Source organism: Doryrhamphus excisus, linkage group LG8 (assembly GCF_037039965.1).
Source record: "Doryrhamphus excisus strain RoL-2023G ecotype Guam linkage group LG8, RoL_Dexc_Guam_v1.1, whole genome shotgun sequence".
NCBI classification, from domain to species: domain Eukaryota; kingdom Metazoa; phylum Chordata; class Actinopteri; order Syngnathiformes; family Syngnathidae; genus Doryrhamphus; species Doryrhamphus excisus.
Genome location: NC_136364.1, coordinates 18,002,921 through 18,023,438, shown reverse-complemented (window position 1 = coordinate 18,023,438; position 20,518 = coordinate 18,002,921). Strand labels below are relative to the sequence as shown.

The 20,518-nt window shown below is 38.6% G+C and overlaps 3 protein-coding genes across 3 annotated transcripts; 1 reads left to right on the top strand and 2 right to left on the bottom strand.

The window, feature by feature from the left end:
- Window positions 1–70: 70 nt before the first annotated feature.
- chchd2 (coiled-coil-helix-coiled-coil-helix domain containing 2) lies at window positions 71–2,202 on the bottom strand. The gene is made up of 4 exons (XM_058080122.2): window positions 2,025–2,202; window positions 1,132–1,372; window positions 820–976; window positions 71–372 (listed from the first exon to the last, which is right to left on the bottom strand). The coding sequence occupies exons 1-4, from the start codon at window positions 2,063–2,065 to the stop codon at window positions 362–364; spliced, it is 450 nt and encodes a 149-aa protein (XP_057936105.2). The 5' UTR covers window positions 2,066–2,202; the 3' UTR covers window positions 71–361.
- Window positions 2,203–2,290: 88 nt separating this feature from the next.
- Window positions 2,291–5,698, bottom strand: LOC131134628 (protein FAM98C). Its single transcript, XM_058080116.2, has 8 exons — window positions 5,576–5,698; window positions 5,284–5,390; window positions 4,074–4,199; window positions 3,681–3,931; window positions 3,526–3,606; window positions 3,335–3,451; window positions 2,826–2,972; window positions 2,291–2,753 (listed from the first exon to the last, which is right to left on the bottom strand). Exons 1-8 carry the CDS (start codon window positions 5,617–5,619, stop codon window positions 2,601–2,603), a joined length of 1,026 nt encoding a protein of 341 aa, XP_057936099.2. The 5' UTR covers window positions 5,620–5,698; the 3' UTR covers window positions 2,291–2,600.
- A 2,255-nt stretch (window positions 5,699–7,953) lies between these two features.
- On the top strand, window positions 7,954–20,016 carry LOC131134760 (BICD family-like cargo adapter 1). The gene is made up of 9 exons (XM_058080348.2): window positions 7,954–8,301; window positions 9,180–9,395; window positions 14,241–14,360; window positions 14,628–14,774; window positions 15,325–15,495; window positions 16,491–16,655; window positions 17,124–17,236; window positions 17,367–17,487; window positions 18,960–20,016. Exons 1-9 carry the CDS (start codon window positions 8,053–8,055, stop codon window positions 19,167–19,169), a joined length of 1,512 nt encoding a protein of 503 aa, XP_057936331.2. The 5' UTR covers window positions 7,954–8,052; the 3' UTR covers window positions 19,170–20,016.
- The last annotated feature ends 502 nt before the right edge of the window (window positions 20,017–20,518 follow it).

The following is a 20,518-nucleotide window of genomic DNA, read 5'->3' as shown; positions in this document are numbered from 1 at the left end:
TACAAACACACACAAAACTTCATATAACAGTGTCCTCAACTATATTTAATAGACCACAAAACTGAGTGTGTCATGATCCAAGCGTTTTAATGTTTTCAAACACTAACAGGTCAAGTAATTATGATCCAACAATGCCGTTGTCCCACAGAGGTCTTTCCCCATGAAGATTCAATTCAAAACAATAAAATATTGGATAATATAAACATTTATGATTACAAGTTCTGCTGCACTCTCCTAAATGCATGGATTTAACAAATTCCTGCTGATGAAAGTCGATTGCTAAAATTAAATGACACTTTGATCAGTTGTTAATTAGATCATGTTGACATCCGGCAATCCTTTCAAGGTTCCTGGATCCGATTCAAGACAGACCTGCAGAGAGAAGATTAAGTATTAATATAAAAATACCAAAACCAAATGTTAAAAAATTTCCACAAAAGGCCTATTGCTGTTAAATATTTCTTACAAATCTGTAAATTTGTTAGTGAGTATTCATCATTCATGATTCCTAATCTACCCAACTCACAGATGTGGAATATCAAGATGCAGCATGATTATTGCACGTGTGTACCTTAGGTTGGCCACAATAAAAGGTCACTCCAAAATGTGTAGTGGTCCGTAGGGGTCTTAAAACCAGTCAGTATCTGGTGTTACCACCATTTGTTTCAAATACCATACACACATGGAGAATGTTTCGGAATTTCTTAGTTTCACTTATGACAAAAAGTGTTGTGTTTATATTTTTGTTGAGTGAAAACAGACTCATCTCAAAAAGATGACTTTTCTAATGCAAATCTAAACTTGTGCTTCCATACTTACCGTTAGCAAACTTGCACTGTTTGAGCACTTCGCTGAAGCCTTCACAGAGTTTCAGATCGCTTTGGGACTGAGCGCACTCAATGAACTGTTTAAGTTCATAGGAACAGGCCTGCTGTTGCTGCTGCTGTTGTTGGTATGGCTGTGCCTGGTAGGGCTCCTGGCAAACAAACAGGGTTGACGATAAAATACATTCATCTACAACCTAATTTTATCTTTCACATATTATTTTTTACTATTATATCATTTTTTACTATTGTAGTTTGCAGTGGGATTCAACTGCACGATTAAACGACTGGATATAGTAATGAATACCTGGTACGTGACATCAGGCCGTGCAGGCTCTGAATTCCCACCACCACCGAAGGCCCCAGTCATTGCGTGGCCAATGGTGTGCCCGACCGCAGAGCCGACTGCTACCCCAGCAGCCGTAGTTGCCATCTGGGCAAATAAACCTGGCTGCTTGGGTGCTGCGGCTGGAGCAGCCAAAGCAGATGGAGGCGCCTGAACTGGTACGGGTGCATGAGAGGGAGGAGGTGGGGGTGGTGGTGCACTTCTGTGAACAGATTGAGAGGAAAGGTGAAAAGAGTAGATGGATACATTTGTCAGGAACTGACTAACTGAACATAATAGCATCAAGAGGACATTCACAACATCTATTATGTTAAGTACAAATACAGAGGCAAAGGAAATGAAGTAAAGCTGTGGAAAATAACTCCACTGTGTCACTTAAGGTTGTGTTTTCATTATCTCCAACGTGGTGGTTCTCATTAATGTGGTGAGGTAACTAAAAGTAGCAAAGTCAATTACTTATGAGACAGGATTAGTCAAATAGCATCCAAGTAGGGAAGACACTATAAAAATCTGGTAGATTATATACCATTTAAAAATGTAAAGCTTGTTTTGGTAATGTTGTACGATTTAAAAAAAAAACAGCAATGGCAAATCCTATGTTTGTTATGACATTAAACATGTTGACATGTTTTGAGAACAGTGTGACCTTGATTGTACAACTGTTTCAGTTTGTCATATAGGGCCAAATCCCACTCACATAAAAAACAGTATAGTTTTAAAACACGCATGTCCATAAAATAGACCTTTAAAGCGGGTTAAAGGTAATTTCTATAGGAATGACAGTCGAGCACGCTGCTGTGCTAAAAGAGCAAACGGCCACGTTTATTTCATCAGCCCACAATAGAAAATGTTACCTGGCTGGAGGAGCCATTCGGCTTCTGCGTCCTCTCGGCATGGTGAATATTAATTTTAGTCTTGCAAATGTAGTCTGCGAAAATTCTAAATAGACTGCGCCACGGATCTCCGGCTAACGCTTTATGAAGCGACCTTTAGCTATTCCGGAACTTTCTGTGTTGCATCATTCATCTTCCGGGTGACTTCCGGTATGACACCGGCAAAAGGACACTCGTCCTATGTAACTTACGGACATAGTGGAAACATAAATTACCACACAATAAAGTCTTGTTATTTCTTTATTAGATAAATCTTATGTGCACAAAACATGCCAACGTTGATAACACGGTAATTCTGTTTTATACATTAATCCATTTAGTGTGAAAATAGAATAGAAAAATAATAATCCTCGTTTTCATTTTAATTCCCTCGAAGATGACAAAGCATATACCTGCACACTTCAGATTTGACAAGGTTTGAAAAAATTCATAAGTGCAACATGCAGTTTTACAACCAATAATCATTTGTTGCATTCCACTGGTATTTTTGAAGTATTTTTCCCATAAAAAAAACTACAAAAAAAACACATTTACATACTACTCCCTCTTCCCCTTTCTCTTTTTATTTGGATTTTTCCGCCATTGATGGCGTCCACCTCCATGTCCTGATCTTCTCTCTGCCCAGGTCGGCATAGGTGCTTCAATTTCCCCGGGTCGACCCCCTCTGTCCGGTACGTGGCCCATCATTTTCTAATCATCAGAGAAGAATTACAGAGTCTTCAATTCCCTGCCAGGAGACATTATAGTTAATATATATTATACCTTGTAAACATTTGTAGTTGTTCCAGCTTTAATTGGCTCAATGCAGGACTGATCCTCTCTGGTAGCTAGTAGGAGAGGGATGGACACTCGGGATGAAATAGCGATGGATGCAAGCGGTGGGACTGAGGACAGCGCTTCACGACGCTCCTGTGTTAAAAACCACCCAAAAAACACCATAAATCAGATTGTCAGAGGAGTTTTGTGTAAAAAAAATAAAATCAAGTAGAGAAAAAAATGCTAAAACATGATTAACACAAAAAAAATGCTTGTTTACTATAGAAACAAAACATTCGATACACATCAAATTATATAAATGCACATTGTAAAATCAATGATAAACAATTAAACTTTACTGTTACAGGAAGTGATGTGCTTTATTTGTGTACTGTCATACACAAACAGTTACATTACTTAATGTAGTGGCTATTTCTAATATTCTGACTTCAATAAGAACCAAATTAGCTGCAGGCTTCACAGATATTATCTGTACTTGGATTAAACCTTCCTACCTTCTGCTTGTCTCCCCATGCAAAAGACTCAAGTGAAACCTGAAAACGTTTGATCATCATTTGCTGCCGACAGCCGTAGTCATCAGACATAACTTTATTTATTTTTTCAAGCTGCATCTGAGGAACAGAGAAGATGAGGTTGAATTCCCAATACAGTAGCAGGTTACTGGAATCAAGCACAGACAACATACCCACTGCTCTGCGCTGAGGCTGGCGTTAAGAAGAGGCTTTGTCATGGCCTCACCAGGTAAACGAGCAATCCTCGACTCCACCTGCATTACAGCAAGAGGAATATAATTATTATAGAGCTTTACAATCTTCAGTAATTCATACGGAGCCTGCTCACCTCATGCAGCACATCAGGATAAGGAGAGAACGCATCCATGTTTAGAGCGTGAAGCAGTAATATCCATTCCGCCTGCATCTCAGCTGTACTTTGGTTGTTGTTTGAATCATTGTCACCATATTCCTGAGAAAGCGCCACGGTATTCACCACCCTTTGCTCTTTTTCAGACTCCTCACCACTTGGATTATCTTCAGGATGAAGCTCTTTGTATTTGATGATATGAGCTGCTTGCAATTCTGATACAAGGAACTCTAGAGAAGTTTGACACAACATTTTAAAGGTTCTCTGCCATTTGAAGCCATAGAGCTGCATATGTAACAAATTTATGGGTTGTGTCAAGGCCTCTATTACCTTAAACACAAAACCTCATGGCTCCCTCTTATTGTTTCTCACCAGTGACTTTGTTGAGGATGGAGGGCCCCAGCATCTCAGAGGTCAGCCCAGTGAGGGGAGAGTGCAAGTCTGAAAGCATGTTTCTCAGCTCTCTCACCAGCAAGATGGTACTTCCTCCACCTGAATCTGCAAGTAGGGAAGACATTTTTTATATGCTAGAGCAGGCAACACATTCACTGCTTGATTTATGCCAACACTTAAAAAAAAATAAAAACCTTCCTCTTGTGTTAGCTTTCTGGTATCATCTCTTATGTTAACGGGTCGGTTTTGACCCATTTTGACCCCATCAGCTATAAAATACACTAAAAACAATAAGTTACCATCGAATTTGCTTCTCATCTCTTGGTTACCTTCTTAGGTTTCCTCATCCATGAAAATTAATACTTTTGGTTTGGGCATGTAGGCCTTTTTTTGTCACTATACTCCTCGATTGTTGTCATTTTGATGACATTTGCAGCATCTGCCCTTCCACGTACATCATGAGGTACTGAGCTTCAAAAGATCTTGCCATTTCTGGACTTGAATGTTCTAACAGGAGCAGCTTCACCACCAGCAATCTCTTCACCTGACTCGCATCATCTATGTCTTCTGGATCATACTCCACTGCTCATCTCATTGGCCATGCTGGTCTGTCCTCTCTCTCATTGCACCAAAAATTTGGTCCAGATCTTGGTTCACTGTACTTCTTGTCATTCTTTCCATGATCCGAAGTGTAAATGTGAAATCAGCCAGTCAAATGAGTGAATTCACCTCACATGTCTGGACATTGTTTTTCTGCTGGTATATTGAAAAACCGGTCAAAACGAGAATCCCCTGAAGCTTACATGATGAGAAGAGGAGCTGGTTGTCATTGTGTTGGCTAATTGTACACTTGCGATTTCAGTTTTGGCTCAAAATATTGCTTTATAGTCATATTATTATAACTGGGTCGAAACCGACCCTAACAATACAGTGGTCATAATTTCAACCAGACCATTTTAAAATGTAGTAAAAATTATTTTTTTGGTTTTATTTTGTTGATATAGAGTTTCCTGACAAAGTCAAAAAGCCTTGATGCAATAAACAAATGTTATGTGATTATTTTTATGCATTAAAACCCTAACACAAGAGGAGGGTTAAAAGCTGAAACAATTCTGATTGCAGCTTTTCAATTTTTCTACAGGTCAGTAATTGGACTAACATGGGTTGCAATTGCGTTAATGTTTCATACCCTGAAGCTCCGGACACAGACCCTTCAGTTGGGATGCAAGCCAGCTCAGCAGCGGGCAAGGGAGTTCATCACATGTGCACCTCGATATGCAGCCACCCCCCGCATACCTGTACAGTAAAAAATAATAACTCGGTTTACACAATGTGCTTCGTTTTCGTACAGCGGGAAGAGACCATAGGCATACATTAAATACATTTAGTCACTGCACTGGTATACAAACATACACCTTAGCGCGATAAAATGACCAATGTGAATGAACTACTTGACAAACAAGCTGTTAAATGTGACTTACTCTAACGCTTTAACTGCAGAAACTACTCCGCAACTCCTTTCCATCGTTATTGATATTTTTGCTGTAAATGGTCGAGATTAAAACGAGTCTATAACTAGAACGCACGAGTGTGTTTGTGTTTATGTGCTACGTTTCCGTATTTGAAGGAAAAGAACGTCAAGTCTGTAGCACACTGCCACCTACTGTCTGGAGGGAGAAGTGGCGCCTCCAGGGTCGAATTGGGGAGAATGGACAACTAAGCTGCATTATTGTAACGTAACACTCAAAAATAATACAAACATATGAATAAATACAGTGAATGCAATATTTGGAAAATAAGGAAAAAATATATAGTGGATCTAAAGGTTCAGCCTTCCATTGCACTATGTATTATGTAGAAATGTCTATATTAAAAAACAAGTAGAAAAAATGTGAAAAAAGTGTTTTATTTTGATCCCACAAACTGCCTGTAGAGATCTTAATAGCTTGTGTCTAAATATTTTATATCTACTAGCGACAAGTAATTGAGGATAATAGATGTCATACCTATGAACACAATTCCATTAGAATTTACTGTTAGAAATTAAGAATATAAACATCAGGCCCAATCTGGACAAAACAGCAGCATAAGGCCCCGTCATGTAGTGTACAGTGTGTTTTATGGCTCCCTGCTGGGGCCATACTGCCATATGGGCTCACGCTGTGGTCCTATCCACAACAAAACGGAGCCATGCGTCAGGATGCGCTGGTTTTATTCCCCTGACATTGCCCTTCTCAATAAAATTCTCAGGGGGGGTCAACCTCTGACCCCTGGCAGCAAGCCTAACAATGCAAGCAATACAAAGAGACGCTCTCCCTCCGCTTGGTGGTCTTGATCATGCAAGGAAACGCTGACACCCTGCAGGGAAGTGAGATAAATTTATTGTCATTTATTTATTGGATGTGTTAAATTTAAATGAATAAATACAGCACTTTTTACATTTGTGCTGCTTGTGTACAGTATACAGTATTGCTTTTACTTATCCTGTATTGTGTTTTTAATATAAGACAAGGACTGTATACAGAAATGCAGTACAATAACAATAAAGATAAATAAAACTCATAATAATAATATTTTCTTTTTTCTAATTTTTAATATACAATCATTTTGTAAATTATTTTTAAAGATGTGAATCAAGTATAGAATATTAAATGTGCCTGTAAGGTGGGGAAACGGGTATTCTTGTGTCCCGGGCCTGAGTTTGACACATGTGAGTGACAGAGCTCACAGAATAGGTGTTACCTCACTACCTGGGACATGACGAGTCATGCTGGATACAAAGTTGACAGTCCAGGCTTTTAGCTCGACGGCTAGTGCTCTTGTCTCTCCTTCTGAAGACTTCGGATGGAGCCCAGAGCATCATAACGTGGGACTGACTGAAAACGGTGGGTTGCATTTCAGCAACAATTTCATTGTACTTTATCTTGAGTAGCTAAACTTTGCCAAATCACAATCAACACTTTGCGTACACACAAAGCAGGAAGCAGGAAAATGTTGGAATGTTGGCTCCTTCTCGGTACCTGTTGCGTACTGTCCCTTTAACTGCAGGTACTCACAACCAGGGGTGCAATATAGGGAGGGAAAGTAACCTCCCCTCCCCTCCTATTTTCAGTGGGCAGCAGATCATCACTTTTATATCTATTGTATTGTAATAAAAAGACAATATAATATTTTATACAATATGTATAAAAAGATAATATCCTCTTCAAGGATGAAGAGTCTTGAACCAGTCATGATGTGCTATAGTATATATCACTATATTGACACTTACTATGGTACCCATTATGTCATTGGATGGTCATATCACCTCGTACTTTGGTACGTGGCAAAAAAAATAAAAATAAATAAAATAAAAATAAATAAATAAATAAATAAATAAAAATAAAAAATAAAAAATAAAAAATAAAAAATAAAAAATAAAAAATAAAAAATAAAAAATTAAAAATAAAAAATAAAAAATAAAAAATAAAAAATAAAAAATAAAAAATAAAAAATAAAAAAAATAAACTATATTATGGAAAGCAGGAAGTGAACAAATGTAACAGTTACTGATTGTAAAAGTACCAGATGGAGGGGTAGGATTTAATAAGCTTTGCTTCTTCCTACTCCTTTTGGACATGTGGAACTGTGAACTGATTATGTGATGCATTCAATTGTAATCTGATGCATGTTCAAATGAAATAAAACCATTACCATAATATTACTATTGCCCCCATTGCATCTGTATGTGTGTTTTCATGTATGTGATGTGACGCCGGCGGTTGCCAGGTGACCCAAGCCGCCGCCCAGTGTTTGCAAGTCAGCTGCTGGTGACACTGGTTCGGCCTCCCTCCTCCCCCTCCCCTCCCCTCCCCCCACATACAGTACTGTAACAGGGCAGGCAGGTGTCATGGTACCTACAAATGATGCCTCCAGTGTATCACTTTGACTAGTGTGAACCAAGCAAGCGACAGGAATCATGAATCGGATACACGAGTGGGGCTTCACGCCCAAGCAAATGAGCCTGGAGGAGGGCTTCTTCATCGACTACGGCGAGGAGGAGGAAATAGTCTCTTACCAAGACCCCGGTCAACTTGTGGCGGCTTTGAAACAAAAGGAGGAAGAGGTTATTTTGGCAGCCCAGCTGGGGAACGCGTTGCTCCTGGAAAACCGACAGCTAAAAGAGCAGAGCGACAAACTCCATGAGCAGTACGCCGATAAGCTGGAGGTAAGACTTTTACTTTCGAGTTAAGGGCTAAATGTTGACTTTTAGCTTTATAAAGATGGCATAAAATGTTTAAGGAAAATTGGGGCAACTTGGAATGACCCCTCCTCGTGCAGTCATGTTTTATTCCGCTTCGAAGCAGACTTAAAGTAAATAAAGTACATCCATCTGTTTGCTTTCAAATACACTTGTGATTAGTTTGACATTATGAATTAATGTATACCCAATGGCCCCCTACATATTATATAATAAAAATCTCGTCTTACTGCAATATTACTCGGAAGACACTCAACTCAACACAAAACTTTACCAATGTGGAAAGTTTGAGGTCTGAATCAAAACAATTCAATTCACATTACATAAAAGTTTAGGAAAAAGTAGGGAAAAGTGTAAGAATCAAGGAAAATGGTGATGATTTGTTATATTCATTTGTACCATCGCTTCATAACACTGCATTGTGGTAATTGTTTTTAATTCTGTAAAGCACTCTGTGTTGCATGTCCTTGCAGGAAAAGTGCTATACAAATAAAGTTGATTTGATTTGCATTACTGCAAGTTTCTGCATTATATTTATCTGTATACTATGACCAAACAACAACAAAACAATGCTGCATTCTAATACCATGTCCCAGTCCAAGTTGAAAATCACTTTCTCATAAAGGAATCCAGTTCTGCACTGAAATGCTTGCTAATGAGCCATGCTCTCACGTTTTAAAGATGTTATTACATTCCATTATTTGTAATGAACTCCGCTTAAATTCCTGTTAAAATGATGTCATTCTTGCAGTGAAGTCATACAAAGCATCAACACTACTTGTCAGACATTTAATTAAGTTTACTTGACATGCTTAGGCTTCATGTGGTATGCCCGTCTCGTGCAGGTGCTGGAGCAGGGCAGGCATGAGCTACGCTTGAAGCTGGAGAACTGCCAGTCCCAGTGGGAGAGTCAGGTGGGCTACCTGGAGAGGGATGTGAGGGATCTGAGCTCTCAGGTGCAGCATCTCGCTCAGACCCTGTGCAAAGCCGAGAGAGACAAGACACGAGCTCAGTCGGAGAACAGCGAGAACACACAGAAACTGAGGGATCAGCTAAACACTGTGAGTCCAAGCAAGCACACACAGGGAAGCCTGCGAGTGTGTGTGTGTGTGTGAGAATAATTCACTTCTGTCCATATGAGAGGCCCTCAAGGTGATCAAGTTACCACACAGGCTACAAAGAAGATAAGGCAGGCACTGACTCTATCCACCCCACATAGTGAAACTGTTCTTTATAAGCCCCTGGGGTATTACTTGAAAACACACTAAGCCTGTTTGTGTGTCATCTGAAAGACAATTTAAACAGTTACTCAGTTGATGCAAAACACAGTAGGACTTGGCAGCTAATTACTGTATTTGTGTTGAAACCTTTCCGCTTCAGATTTTTAACTCAAATGATGACATTCAATTTTTCAAGATCCGGTCCCAAAGGACACTAGATGTGGGAATTGATACTCACCGATATCATCTGGACTTTTACTCATCGGTGGTGTGGCACGTCACTAACATACACCACTTTTGTGTTTTGCAGTGACTTATTTCTTGAATTCAATAGTGTTTTACACTTCCTTATCATATGTTTTTTTACTTTAGCTCCATTGTGGGTTATTTTGCAGCAGTGATCCATCTGAAAAGCCCATCTGATAGTTTGCAAAGAACTACAGTCAACCTCCGCCCATAGACAGAGGTCGATGCTGGGGGACAGCTTTAAATATGCTAACAAGCTAATAGGGACATCTTGTAGTACAAACACAGTTGGACTCAAGCAAAATACTAATAACACGACATAACGTCATATTGTACGCTCATGGGAAATTTTTGAACCGAGGCAAAATTTTTGTGTACATTTGACATAAACCAAAAAATACGGTGCGTACCTTAATTGACGTTCCACTGTAATTGCATTTTTTTTTCCTGTGCCTATGCTCCGCCCTCAATTTTTGTGGAATTTGGTTAAACAGGTTTTCTCAGTCATATCAACAAATAAACACTGATCAAATCATAACTGTCTCTGCTCAGATAATGGCTGAGAAAAAAAGAGAACCGTTTCTTGTAAAGCTAGAAGTTTTTTTAATTGTAGCATTTATATTGTATTGAATACCTTTAATCACTACTCATAAATAACAATCATACTGACAAGTGATTAGTTACTTTGAGTATTGGTTTCCAGATTAGAGTAATTGAGGTTAAGCACAAAACTCTTTGGTCACACAGGTGATCTTGTCTTCTTGTTTGTTATGATAATAGTTTTTAGTGATAGACTATTCAGATAATAGATTATTTTAAACAAAAAATAATAATAAAAACGGTAAAAGTCTACATCGTATTTGTGATTTGAGTTATATTACAGTGTCATTTTATCCAGCTTGTTTGGTAACACCAAGTTAATGTTTAGTCGTCTTTGCTGCTGAGTCAGTGATATGACATCATGGAAAAATATCAGCGACTGCACATCTGATAGAGCATCATCAGTTCTCAGTCACATATAAAGTATATTCACTGTGAAGACAATCAAATAGTGACGTAATTTAGGACTTCTTATCACCTCATTCGGAGCAGTTGATAAGACTTTGTGAGCCTGAGAAGGAAGGGTTGTATTTTTCCTTTACTACATTCAGACATGATACTGCTTTTTAAGATACCTTGTGTAGTATAAACAAGCAACCGTTTAGTTCCTGCAAAGTTAAAATGAATCCCAAACAGGATTGCATTCCCTCCCATGTGTCAAGGTCCACAGAATAATGGACTGTGACTGTCTTTTCACCTGAGGGCTGACTGTGGAAAGACCCCCTTGAAGAGCAGGAAAAAGGCAATTTAGATAAAACATGGTTCTAACTCGGCTAAGGCTGTTCAAGGCAAAGCAAGAACTGTTTCTTTTGGTGTTAGACTTGTTTTAAAACTTGGAGAGTGTCTAATGACGTCTTTTTACCTGACCTGATGTCTTCGGTGAGTATACTGTAGTTTTGTGTGTACAGATGGGGTTGCAATTCCAACTACAAGAGGGAGTTTTTGGTCTATGTGGTCCTAACAAGTGTTTTTTATGAACTTTTTTAAAGAAGCATTTCTATACTGGTGGAGGTGAATGCAATAATATGCCACACGCTGGGACAGTGACTGTTTAGATAGTCACTCGAGCGCTTCAAAGTATGCAGCAGGACATGAGGGTAAGTTACTGACGTCACTGTGCTGTGAGGCGATAATTGTTATCGCTGCGGCAACATGAGAACACTACATAAATACGCTGATGTACCTCTCTTGTACAGGATTCTTTGTGTGGATTTAGAAAGAGCTATGTACTGTACATTTAATCAGCTTTACATGACTGAAGTGGAATATATACTGTAAAGAAATAAGGCTGAGGAGAATAATATGATTAAAGAGGAGTGTAGTGATCGAAGATAACAATGCTGCTGGAAAAAGTAACTGCTTATTTGATGAAGGCCACACTACAATGTATAGTCAGTACATAATGAAAAGAAGTGTGTTGTATTATAAATGCACAGTAATGGTAATGGTTTTATTTCATTTGAACATGCATCCGATTACAATTCAATGCATCATATAATCAGTTCACAGTTCCACATGTCCAAAAGGAGTAGGAAGAAGCAAAACTTATTAAATATTACCCCTCCATCTGGTACTTTTACAATCAGTAACTGTTACATTTGTTCACTTCCTGCTTGCCATAATACAGTTTAAGTTTTTTTTTTTTTTTTTTTTAAATAATGTACCTTGTACCGAAGTACGAGGTGATATGACCATACAATGACATAATGGGTACCATAGTAAGTGTCAATATAGTGATATATATAGCACATCATGACTGGTTCAAGACTCTTCATCCTTGTATTTAGCAAACATCAACTGCTTGTATTGTTTCTTGAATTGGCTCATCGTTGTGCATTGTTTGAGGTCCTTACTCAATCCATTCCATAGTTTGATTCCACATACTGAAATGCTATGGCTTTTTAACGTAGTCCTAGCATATAAGTGTTTCTAATGTAGTTCTTCCCTGAGATCATATTTCTCCTCTCTTGTAGAGAAGTATTGGATGACATTTTTAGGGAATTGTTATTTTTAGACTTATGCATTATTTTAGCTGTTTGAAGATGAACTATATCAGCCAGTTTAAGTATTTGTGATTTTAGAAATAAGGAGTTAGTATGTTCTCTTGTAGGCGGCATTATGGATTATCCTTACTGACCTTTTTTGCAGTACATTTAGCGAGTGAAGATGGCTTTTATAGTTATTACCCCATATTTCCACACAATAAGTAAGATATGGTACACTGGTGAGGAAGCCGTTAGAATTATAGTTGTCAACAATGTTCCCTTTGAAAGTTGTACTGTCTGTGCTTTTTTGGTTAAATCATTAACTTAATCAAGTGTTACCTCGAGTACACTTGATTGTTAGGTTGTATAAATAACACTTATAAATAGGTCAATAGGGAGTTTCTATGAAAAGGAAAAGCAGGACATCTGATTACAGCCAAGGAGATCTTTGCTATGACACGACTCCTTCAGGCAACATTATGGCAACATTATCTTCTTTTTTTTTGACTCTGTTATCCTCTATTTTTTTACTGTGGATTTCTCTTGTTGTGTCAAAAGAGAAAGGCAAAGTCCGGTAATCTGTTTGCTACCCAGCATCACAGAGCTAGAGAGAGGAAGAGACAATATATATTGCTGAGAGATATCCATCTTTCATTTGCTCTTTTTGATGTTGGATGCCCCTTCCCAAACATCCCATCTTCCCCAGGGAAAGCCATCTTTTCAGTGTAAACCCCCGAGGGCCTTAGCTATAGCTTGGCTTGTCAGCTGCCAGATACCTCAGCTTGTGGACTCGGGATGGCCCGGGGGCTCGGGGGGCCATATGAAGGGATATCATCTCTGGCTTTGTGTCTGGAACAAACAGAGCGTTCTGCTTCCACTCGTGTCTCTGCTGATTCTCAGCGGGTCGCTGCCTCCATTGTGAGACTGGTCTGTGTTGATGAGACCAGCCGGTAATTATGGCATCTTCACGATACAAGCTTCTCTTCTTCGTAGTGCGTCTGCAAGCTCTGTTTTGCTTTTGTTCTGTATGCTCTTTCTTTCAATACACACACACACACTCACTTCCTCAGTACACTCATTCAGACACGTACACACAAGCTGTCCCTTTTCATCCTCCTGATGTTTTACGTTTAGACTGTTGAGGAACATGTCAATTATATGAGCGAGAAGTCCTCCGCTCCATCTGCTGCATGGCACACTTTTCATCATTTATTCTTCGGCTGTGATGGGACTTGACAGGGACCCCTCTGAACTGTTGAATAACGCCAATGAAGCACTCCAGACTTAAAGAGGGGCGTTGATGTGACTACTTTTTGTGTTTATGTGGGCTCAGAGCTTCAGCTTCAGATCTTCAACATGGGGTTTCTGTTGATTTAAGGAACGTAACGCTAACAACCAATTGCTAGGACCAGGGAGGAGAAAAGGCATGTACACTAATCCCTTGTTTATCGTGGTTAATTGGTTAATTATTCCCTAGGAAGATAGAATGAGTGGCAGACAGAATGGAGTGCAGTGGGTTACAGCGGCATTAGGCATTTTTATTTGGGATTATAGTGCTCCCTGCACGATAATTCACCTGCAATAAAAGCTTATTGTTCCAACGATCAAGTCCGGCACTTGCGTGCGACACCAAACTTTACAGTGACACTCTTGAAAGCCTTATATATTTGTATTTTTATTTGTTTAGCCATTTTTATACTTGAAAATGCTTAATTTCTAGGAAAAAATGTGTAACATTCGCTTCCTTCTGCTATCCCTTCCTTTACGCACACCCATCTTTAAAAAAAGCAATAATAATTGTATGTTATCTACGGTACGAATTATTAATTCCAACTGATGTACTGACTGTTTATAGGCGATGGAGGTGGAGAGGGTCATGTCCAGTGAATTACAGATGCTAAAACAGGACCGGCAAGAAAAAGCAATCCATAGTCGGCCTCAAGATGAAGAGTTGATCAGCGCCATGAAGGAGCAGGTAACTATGCCAATTATCCATATATTTACTTTTTGGCCTCCTAAAAAATATGTTGTGTTTTTTTTTATTGGAGAAATAAAATACAATTTATTTATATGTATTATTGTAGAATTTGGAAATTTTAAAAATGCAATTTTAACAATTATTATTAAGATTCTTATTGTATTAAATTTCGCATGGAAAGAAAACAACACTGAAGTTAAAGGGAATATATCATGTGTTAATTTAAAGAAAATAAATTTCTGTGATGTGTGTGTGTTTGTCCAGGTTTTGCGTCTCACTCAAAGGGAACAGGAATTGGAGGAACGTTTGGAGAACCTCTGTCAGGAGAACACTGAGCTAAGAACCAACTTGGCCTCTTTAAACACACGTCTAGCCTTGCACGACCAACTCAACCAGCAGCACAGCCAGCAGGTACACACACACATACGTACACTGTATATGTACATAGGTACACTCACACGTATACACGTGCACATGTTTTCCAGCAGATGACTGACTGAACACATGTACGTATGTACTGTAAATAAAGTCAATTAAAAAGAATGACATGCAGGTTGAAAGTGTTTCTTCAAAGCTATTTCATCCAAATGCTTAATTTTCAATCAAGATGAGCAGCCAGCAATGTGGTGATTGAATGAACGGAAGACTTTCAATAACAAAAGGAATTTAAACTCTTTCAGTGGGATTTCAGGATGTGTGACTCAATAGGACGTACTGTACCTACCAGTACTCACTTTAGTCGCGCCGACTTTTTACCTGCAGCTCTGAATTCCTCACATGTTCGATTAGTTTCATTGTTCACTGACAGCTGGAATCTGGCATGTCAGGATGCTTGTCTCACGCGACGTGGATGGATGCGAAACAAGTTTATAAAAGGTCCTGATGGCCTCGGGTCAGGCAATTTGACGGTTAAAATTGAAGGCAACATTTGTTATTGTTCTCCGCATTTGTGTGTTTCCAGTTAGCCGAAGCGCAACAGGAGGTGGAGCTGGCACGGGGCTGCTCACAGCGGCTTCAAGCACAGGTGGATGATCTTATGGAGCAAGTGGCCCTCCAGGAATCCAAGAGCCTCGGAGATGCTTCTCTCCTGTCAGAGTTAGATATGGCTGACTTATGCGTCAGTAAAGAAGAGGTACCAAATTGTCCATAGGTGTGAATGTGAGGATAAATGGTTGTTTGTTTACTTGTGCCCTATATGATTGACGGGTGACCGGTTTCTTTCTCAATCAGCGGGAATAGGCTCCAGGTCAACTAGAACCCTCAAGAGAATAAGGGGTAGATCATTTTGAGAAATGAGAAAAGACATTTTCCCTCATTTTTTGATAGCGCTGATAATTGATCTATAATGGATAAATCATGCAGGTGTCCTCTTATGTGCCGCTTTCTTTCACTTTGATGAATTTACAATGCAAAGAAAAACAAGTGTAAGAGTTTCAACATGAGACTCACGTGTATTTTGTATGTTCTGCTGGCTGGAACGTGATGAGAGCTCATTGCATTGCATGCATGTTGTCAGCCACGATGTGACTCGCGTATGCCACCGCTCAGGTGAGGGTGTGAAGACAGTGAATCTTCAAAATTGAAAATTCCAAATGAATTCATTATAACATGAGAATAAACAGCTGGTTAATGAAGTTTGGATGTTAACAGAAGAATTCCAAAACAGTCTTAATCACTTACTGCAGGGAAATGTCATTTAACTACACTTGTGAGGGATTCAATACATTTCCTGTTTATCAGCCTCATTGTTGCAGCGTTTCCTCGTTTTAGACCCTCCAGCACACAAACAAGCAAGTTTTGCAACTTACTGTATTACGTTGGGGATTTTCTTTTCTGCCATATTCAAATGGAAGCCATATATTGTCCTACCTAGGTGTGATTGGGATGTGCCTGCTAGTCTACATATTTTGTGTTACCAAGCAGGATAGCGACACAAAAAATAAATGTATAGTGAAATTCATATCCACTCTTCTTACGGATGTGGGTAGCGACTGTGCAGCCCCGCGGACTGAATCCGGGTTGTAGTTGAATCCCCCCTGGGGGCAAAACTGAGATGTACCCATGCAGCCCCCAAAGACGGGAATTGGTAAACCATGTGTGTAATGTACTTTCTCTCCTGTTTTATAGCTCACAGAAGAACTGGGTTGTATCCTGCAAATACTACTGCCACTGACGCAGGAAGAGAACAGTGTAAGCTGTTCTGATGATACAGATCAAGAGGAGAACTTGAGTCTTGTTCTACAACAGTTGAAGGCTGTGGCTCAATCTCTGGTACAGGCGTCTGGGTCAGAGGTGAGAAAAATAGAAAATAAATGACAGTATTGCAGTATTACAGCTAAGAGTTTGGGTGATTTGGATGTTTATCCTGGCCCTTTACTTCCCCGAAGAACCGTGTAAATAGGCCAATATGTCAAAAACCCCTTTTAGGAGGGCAAATCGTGAACAAATGCATGGATGCTACCTGATCCCTCTTTTTTTCCTGTATGCTGGAGGAGCTGCATTACTCTTTTGTTGTCAGGACGAGTGATCAGTGTGGGAATTTGAGCACAGCGTATGCCTTGAGAGATCAGGTGACCTGGTGCTCCCGGGGAGGGATGTGACCCAAGGGGTAGAGGACTTGTGGGTGCTCTGAATGCAGCCTATCGTTGTGTCGAAGTCTGCTGTATTTTATGCTCCATAACACAAGATAACATAACTTCAAGAAGATGAACTAATACAACAATAAACATTACTCAAGCAGTTGTTGATGCTCCTCTTCAGACCTCCCAACTGCGGCAGGAGAATACTGAATTGAGAAAAAGTCTGCAGAGCGCCCACGAGCAGAATGAAGTCATCCGACAAGCCATCAGAGACAGAGATGAAGCCATTGCCAAGTCAGTAATCCTTAATGCTTAATCTTCTCATAACAAATACCAATACTGTATGAACTTATTGAATGGACATTTACAGCTTTAGAATTGTGTTTTTCTGTGCATGTGACTGATGTGAATGATTTGTTTTCAGGAAAAATCTGATGGAAGCTGAGTTGGTCCGAAGTAAAAATGACATGATGTCTCTTAATAATCAATTATTAGATGCTATCCAGCGTAAACTGGAGCTTTCACAGGAGTTGGAAGCCTGGCAGGTAAGGACTCAGTATTGTAAATTGAAAAATGTACAGTAATAGAATAAAGAATAAAGTCATAAGAGTGAGAGAAAAAATAGTGTCAGTTTTTAAAAGTCATAATTATGAGTTTTTTTTAATTATGGAATTTGTTTGAGGATAATTCTATAGGAATTTTATAGGAATAAAGTTAAAATATTATGGGGATAATATCATATTTGCAAGATAAAAATGTAAACATTTTGAAAATGCCACCCCCCCCAAAAAAAACCCAACAGAAAAAATGTGGGGAAAAAGAGCAAAGTCCATACAAATAAACATTGTATAAAAATCCTTCCATTGTAAATTGCCCACCACTAGTCAGTTACAAATATCAGATTTGTATGTCCATTTTCCACCATTGCTGGTTCTGATTCATTGTGTCCATTAATATTATTTTTTATAGATTCTAAAATAAAGACGTATGGATTGTCTGTAAAATGACATTCCATAAACAGGAGTTTATTTACAGTGTGCACATTTCCCTTTTGAAAGTAGTATTGAGTAGTTTTTGTGTGGGAAGTGTCATGTGCTCCTTTTGCTGATTCAGCATTTATAAACAAGACTGGACATCACATGATATAACGTCAGACACTTATTTTTGGAGTTTTTACTTCACAATCTTCTTATATTCAAAAGTTACTGTAATGAAGTTTATGTTAAAAATGTAAACGCTTTGACCGAGTAGTTACTAAAAAAGACTAAATTAATTTTTAGAATTACATAGAATTTACAATAAGGGTTGACTGCAGCTGTACTTTTTTTTGTTGTTTTTTCCTGTTCCCTGTAAATGGACTCATACTGTAATAATAAACAAACATCCTGCTGAGAAAATTGTGTTCTAACAACACACCTCTAAAGGATATCATATATCATCACCTACTGGTTATGACAAACAAACAGCTTTTGCTTCAATTATCAGTCATATAAATTAATTAAAATACAAATCAAGACACATTCAAAGATGTTGAGGATATGTAGTATTCTACACTGGTCACTAGGTGTCAGTAATGTTGTAGTGAGACACACAATGCTCAGAGCTGACCACTGCAACAACAGGGTTTTATTGCAGATTTGAATGATCTCACAATAGGAACAAAAATGAGTCTCACTTAATGGCTTATTTACTGTTATTTTATCTACTATATTGGGTATTATAAATGTAAAGGTGGCAATAGGGGTGTTATTTAATGTCTAGAGGGCTCTAATAATGTTAAAGAAGGTTGTAAACAGGTTCTCTATACACTAACTGTGAAAATTAAGAAAACCTACACCTCACGGAAATTCACTTATCACGGTCGGGTCTGGAACCAATTAAAAACGATAAACGAACAATTTTTTTCCATTAAGACTCACTGAGAAATGGCAAAAAATTGGCATTTTGGCATAAAACATCCCAATACTCCCAAGCAGTGTCCTGCTCATTGCTGATTTCTCTCCACATTTTCCCTCAGGATGACATCCAGATCGTCATCAACCAGCAGCTGAGGTCCCAGCAGCAGTCAGAGCAACCTCAGAAGAAGATGACCCCACACGGCATGTCCTTCTTTCGTAAGCCCAGCAAGACCGTTTTCCCTTGGAGTGTAGATGCCAACCAGGACAAGGTCCAGTCTCCTTGGAGGGACTGGTTAAGACGAGGTAAAGGAGTATCATATAGCAAATAAAACTGTACCTCCTGACTGCTTGTCAGGACAAGCGTCAGAAAGTCATGGAGGGAATCGTGTTTGGTGAAATGTAGCCATAAAGACACTGAACAACAGAGCACACTTACATAAAGCTAGTCTTCTTATACTGTGACAAACCTGCAATTTATTTTCCTTATTGGGTTTGCTTTAAGATTGTAAATATTTTGTAAATGTTCGAGGCTTTATATGATGTAAGACAGAGGCAGCTGTAAGGTTTTGCTGACCTTTATTACAAAAAACAGATGGGGAAGGAACAAAAAAAAAAGATTCTTTTTACTGGACTGTGCTTTGTTTTTTTTTTGTTTTTACACACAAGTTAAATGTGCACGTTGCATTGTCGAATTTTCTTAGTTTGTCAAGAAGTAAGGTGAGAAATTCTGGATAAAGTGTGCATTGAGAAAGCACCGTTTTGTTGATGTGGGGTTATTGTAAAAGAAATACAACATGAAAAGTCATCTGCATTAGATGTAATGGCATCACTTTGACGAAAATACTAAAATGGATGAAATATTGATTCAACTTTTTAAATGTGGTCATCATTAGATGAGAATACACTTCCTGTTTATCTTGTGGCAACTGATCTGCAAATAATGACAGTATCATCACGATAATATACAGGTATGTCATCGCTGCATTTATTTGATACAATTGTAAAATACATTCGAGGACTGTGGTGTTTTGACCTCTATTTTGATATTAATCATACTGACACGATAAGATAACCCTAAGTATGAGACGACCCCAAAAAAACATTCATTTTAAAACCATGTTTTCATTATCGGTAAAATAACTGATAGGTCACAATAAACTGATGATGGATCATGAATTTGTTATTGTGTTATTTTGACATTTGTAAGCAATTTTAGCGCAGGAAGGTAGCTGCTTTCAAAGCAAACCTAAAAAAAAAAAAGCTTGTCGTCAATTTATCTAATTTAATCCCAGACATTTTAGATTATTTTCATCACATCTTTCATCAGAAATAAAGGTTGTTTCTTTCTTTTTTCGTTCTATAATAAGCAGCAGTAGGACATAGGAAAGTTTCAGGAAAATATCAGTTCTACGGGTAGAAATATTTAATATCAGGCCTCTGATACAGATATTTTTTTTTGCTTTTGTGACAGTTCAATATGTAAAAAAATGCATTTCTGCCACCTAGTGGCCGTTTTTATGGCTTAAAATGTTTCTGAAGGCAAAGCATCATCTCCTTTTAGCCTCTCTCGCAAAACAAACATAAAAGATGAGCAAACATGTTGTTTGGATTAGGCATTCGAGATTATAAAATTGTATAAATCCATCAACTGTGCTCAAGATTTCTCAGTTGTCTTTAG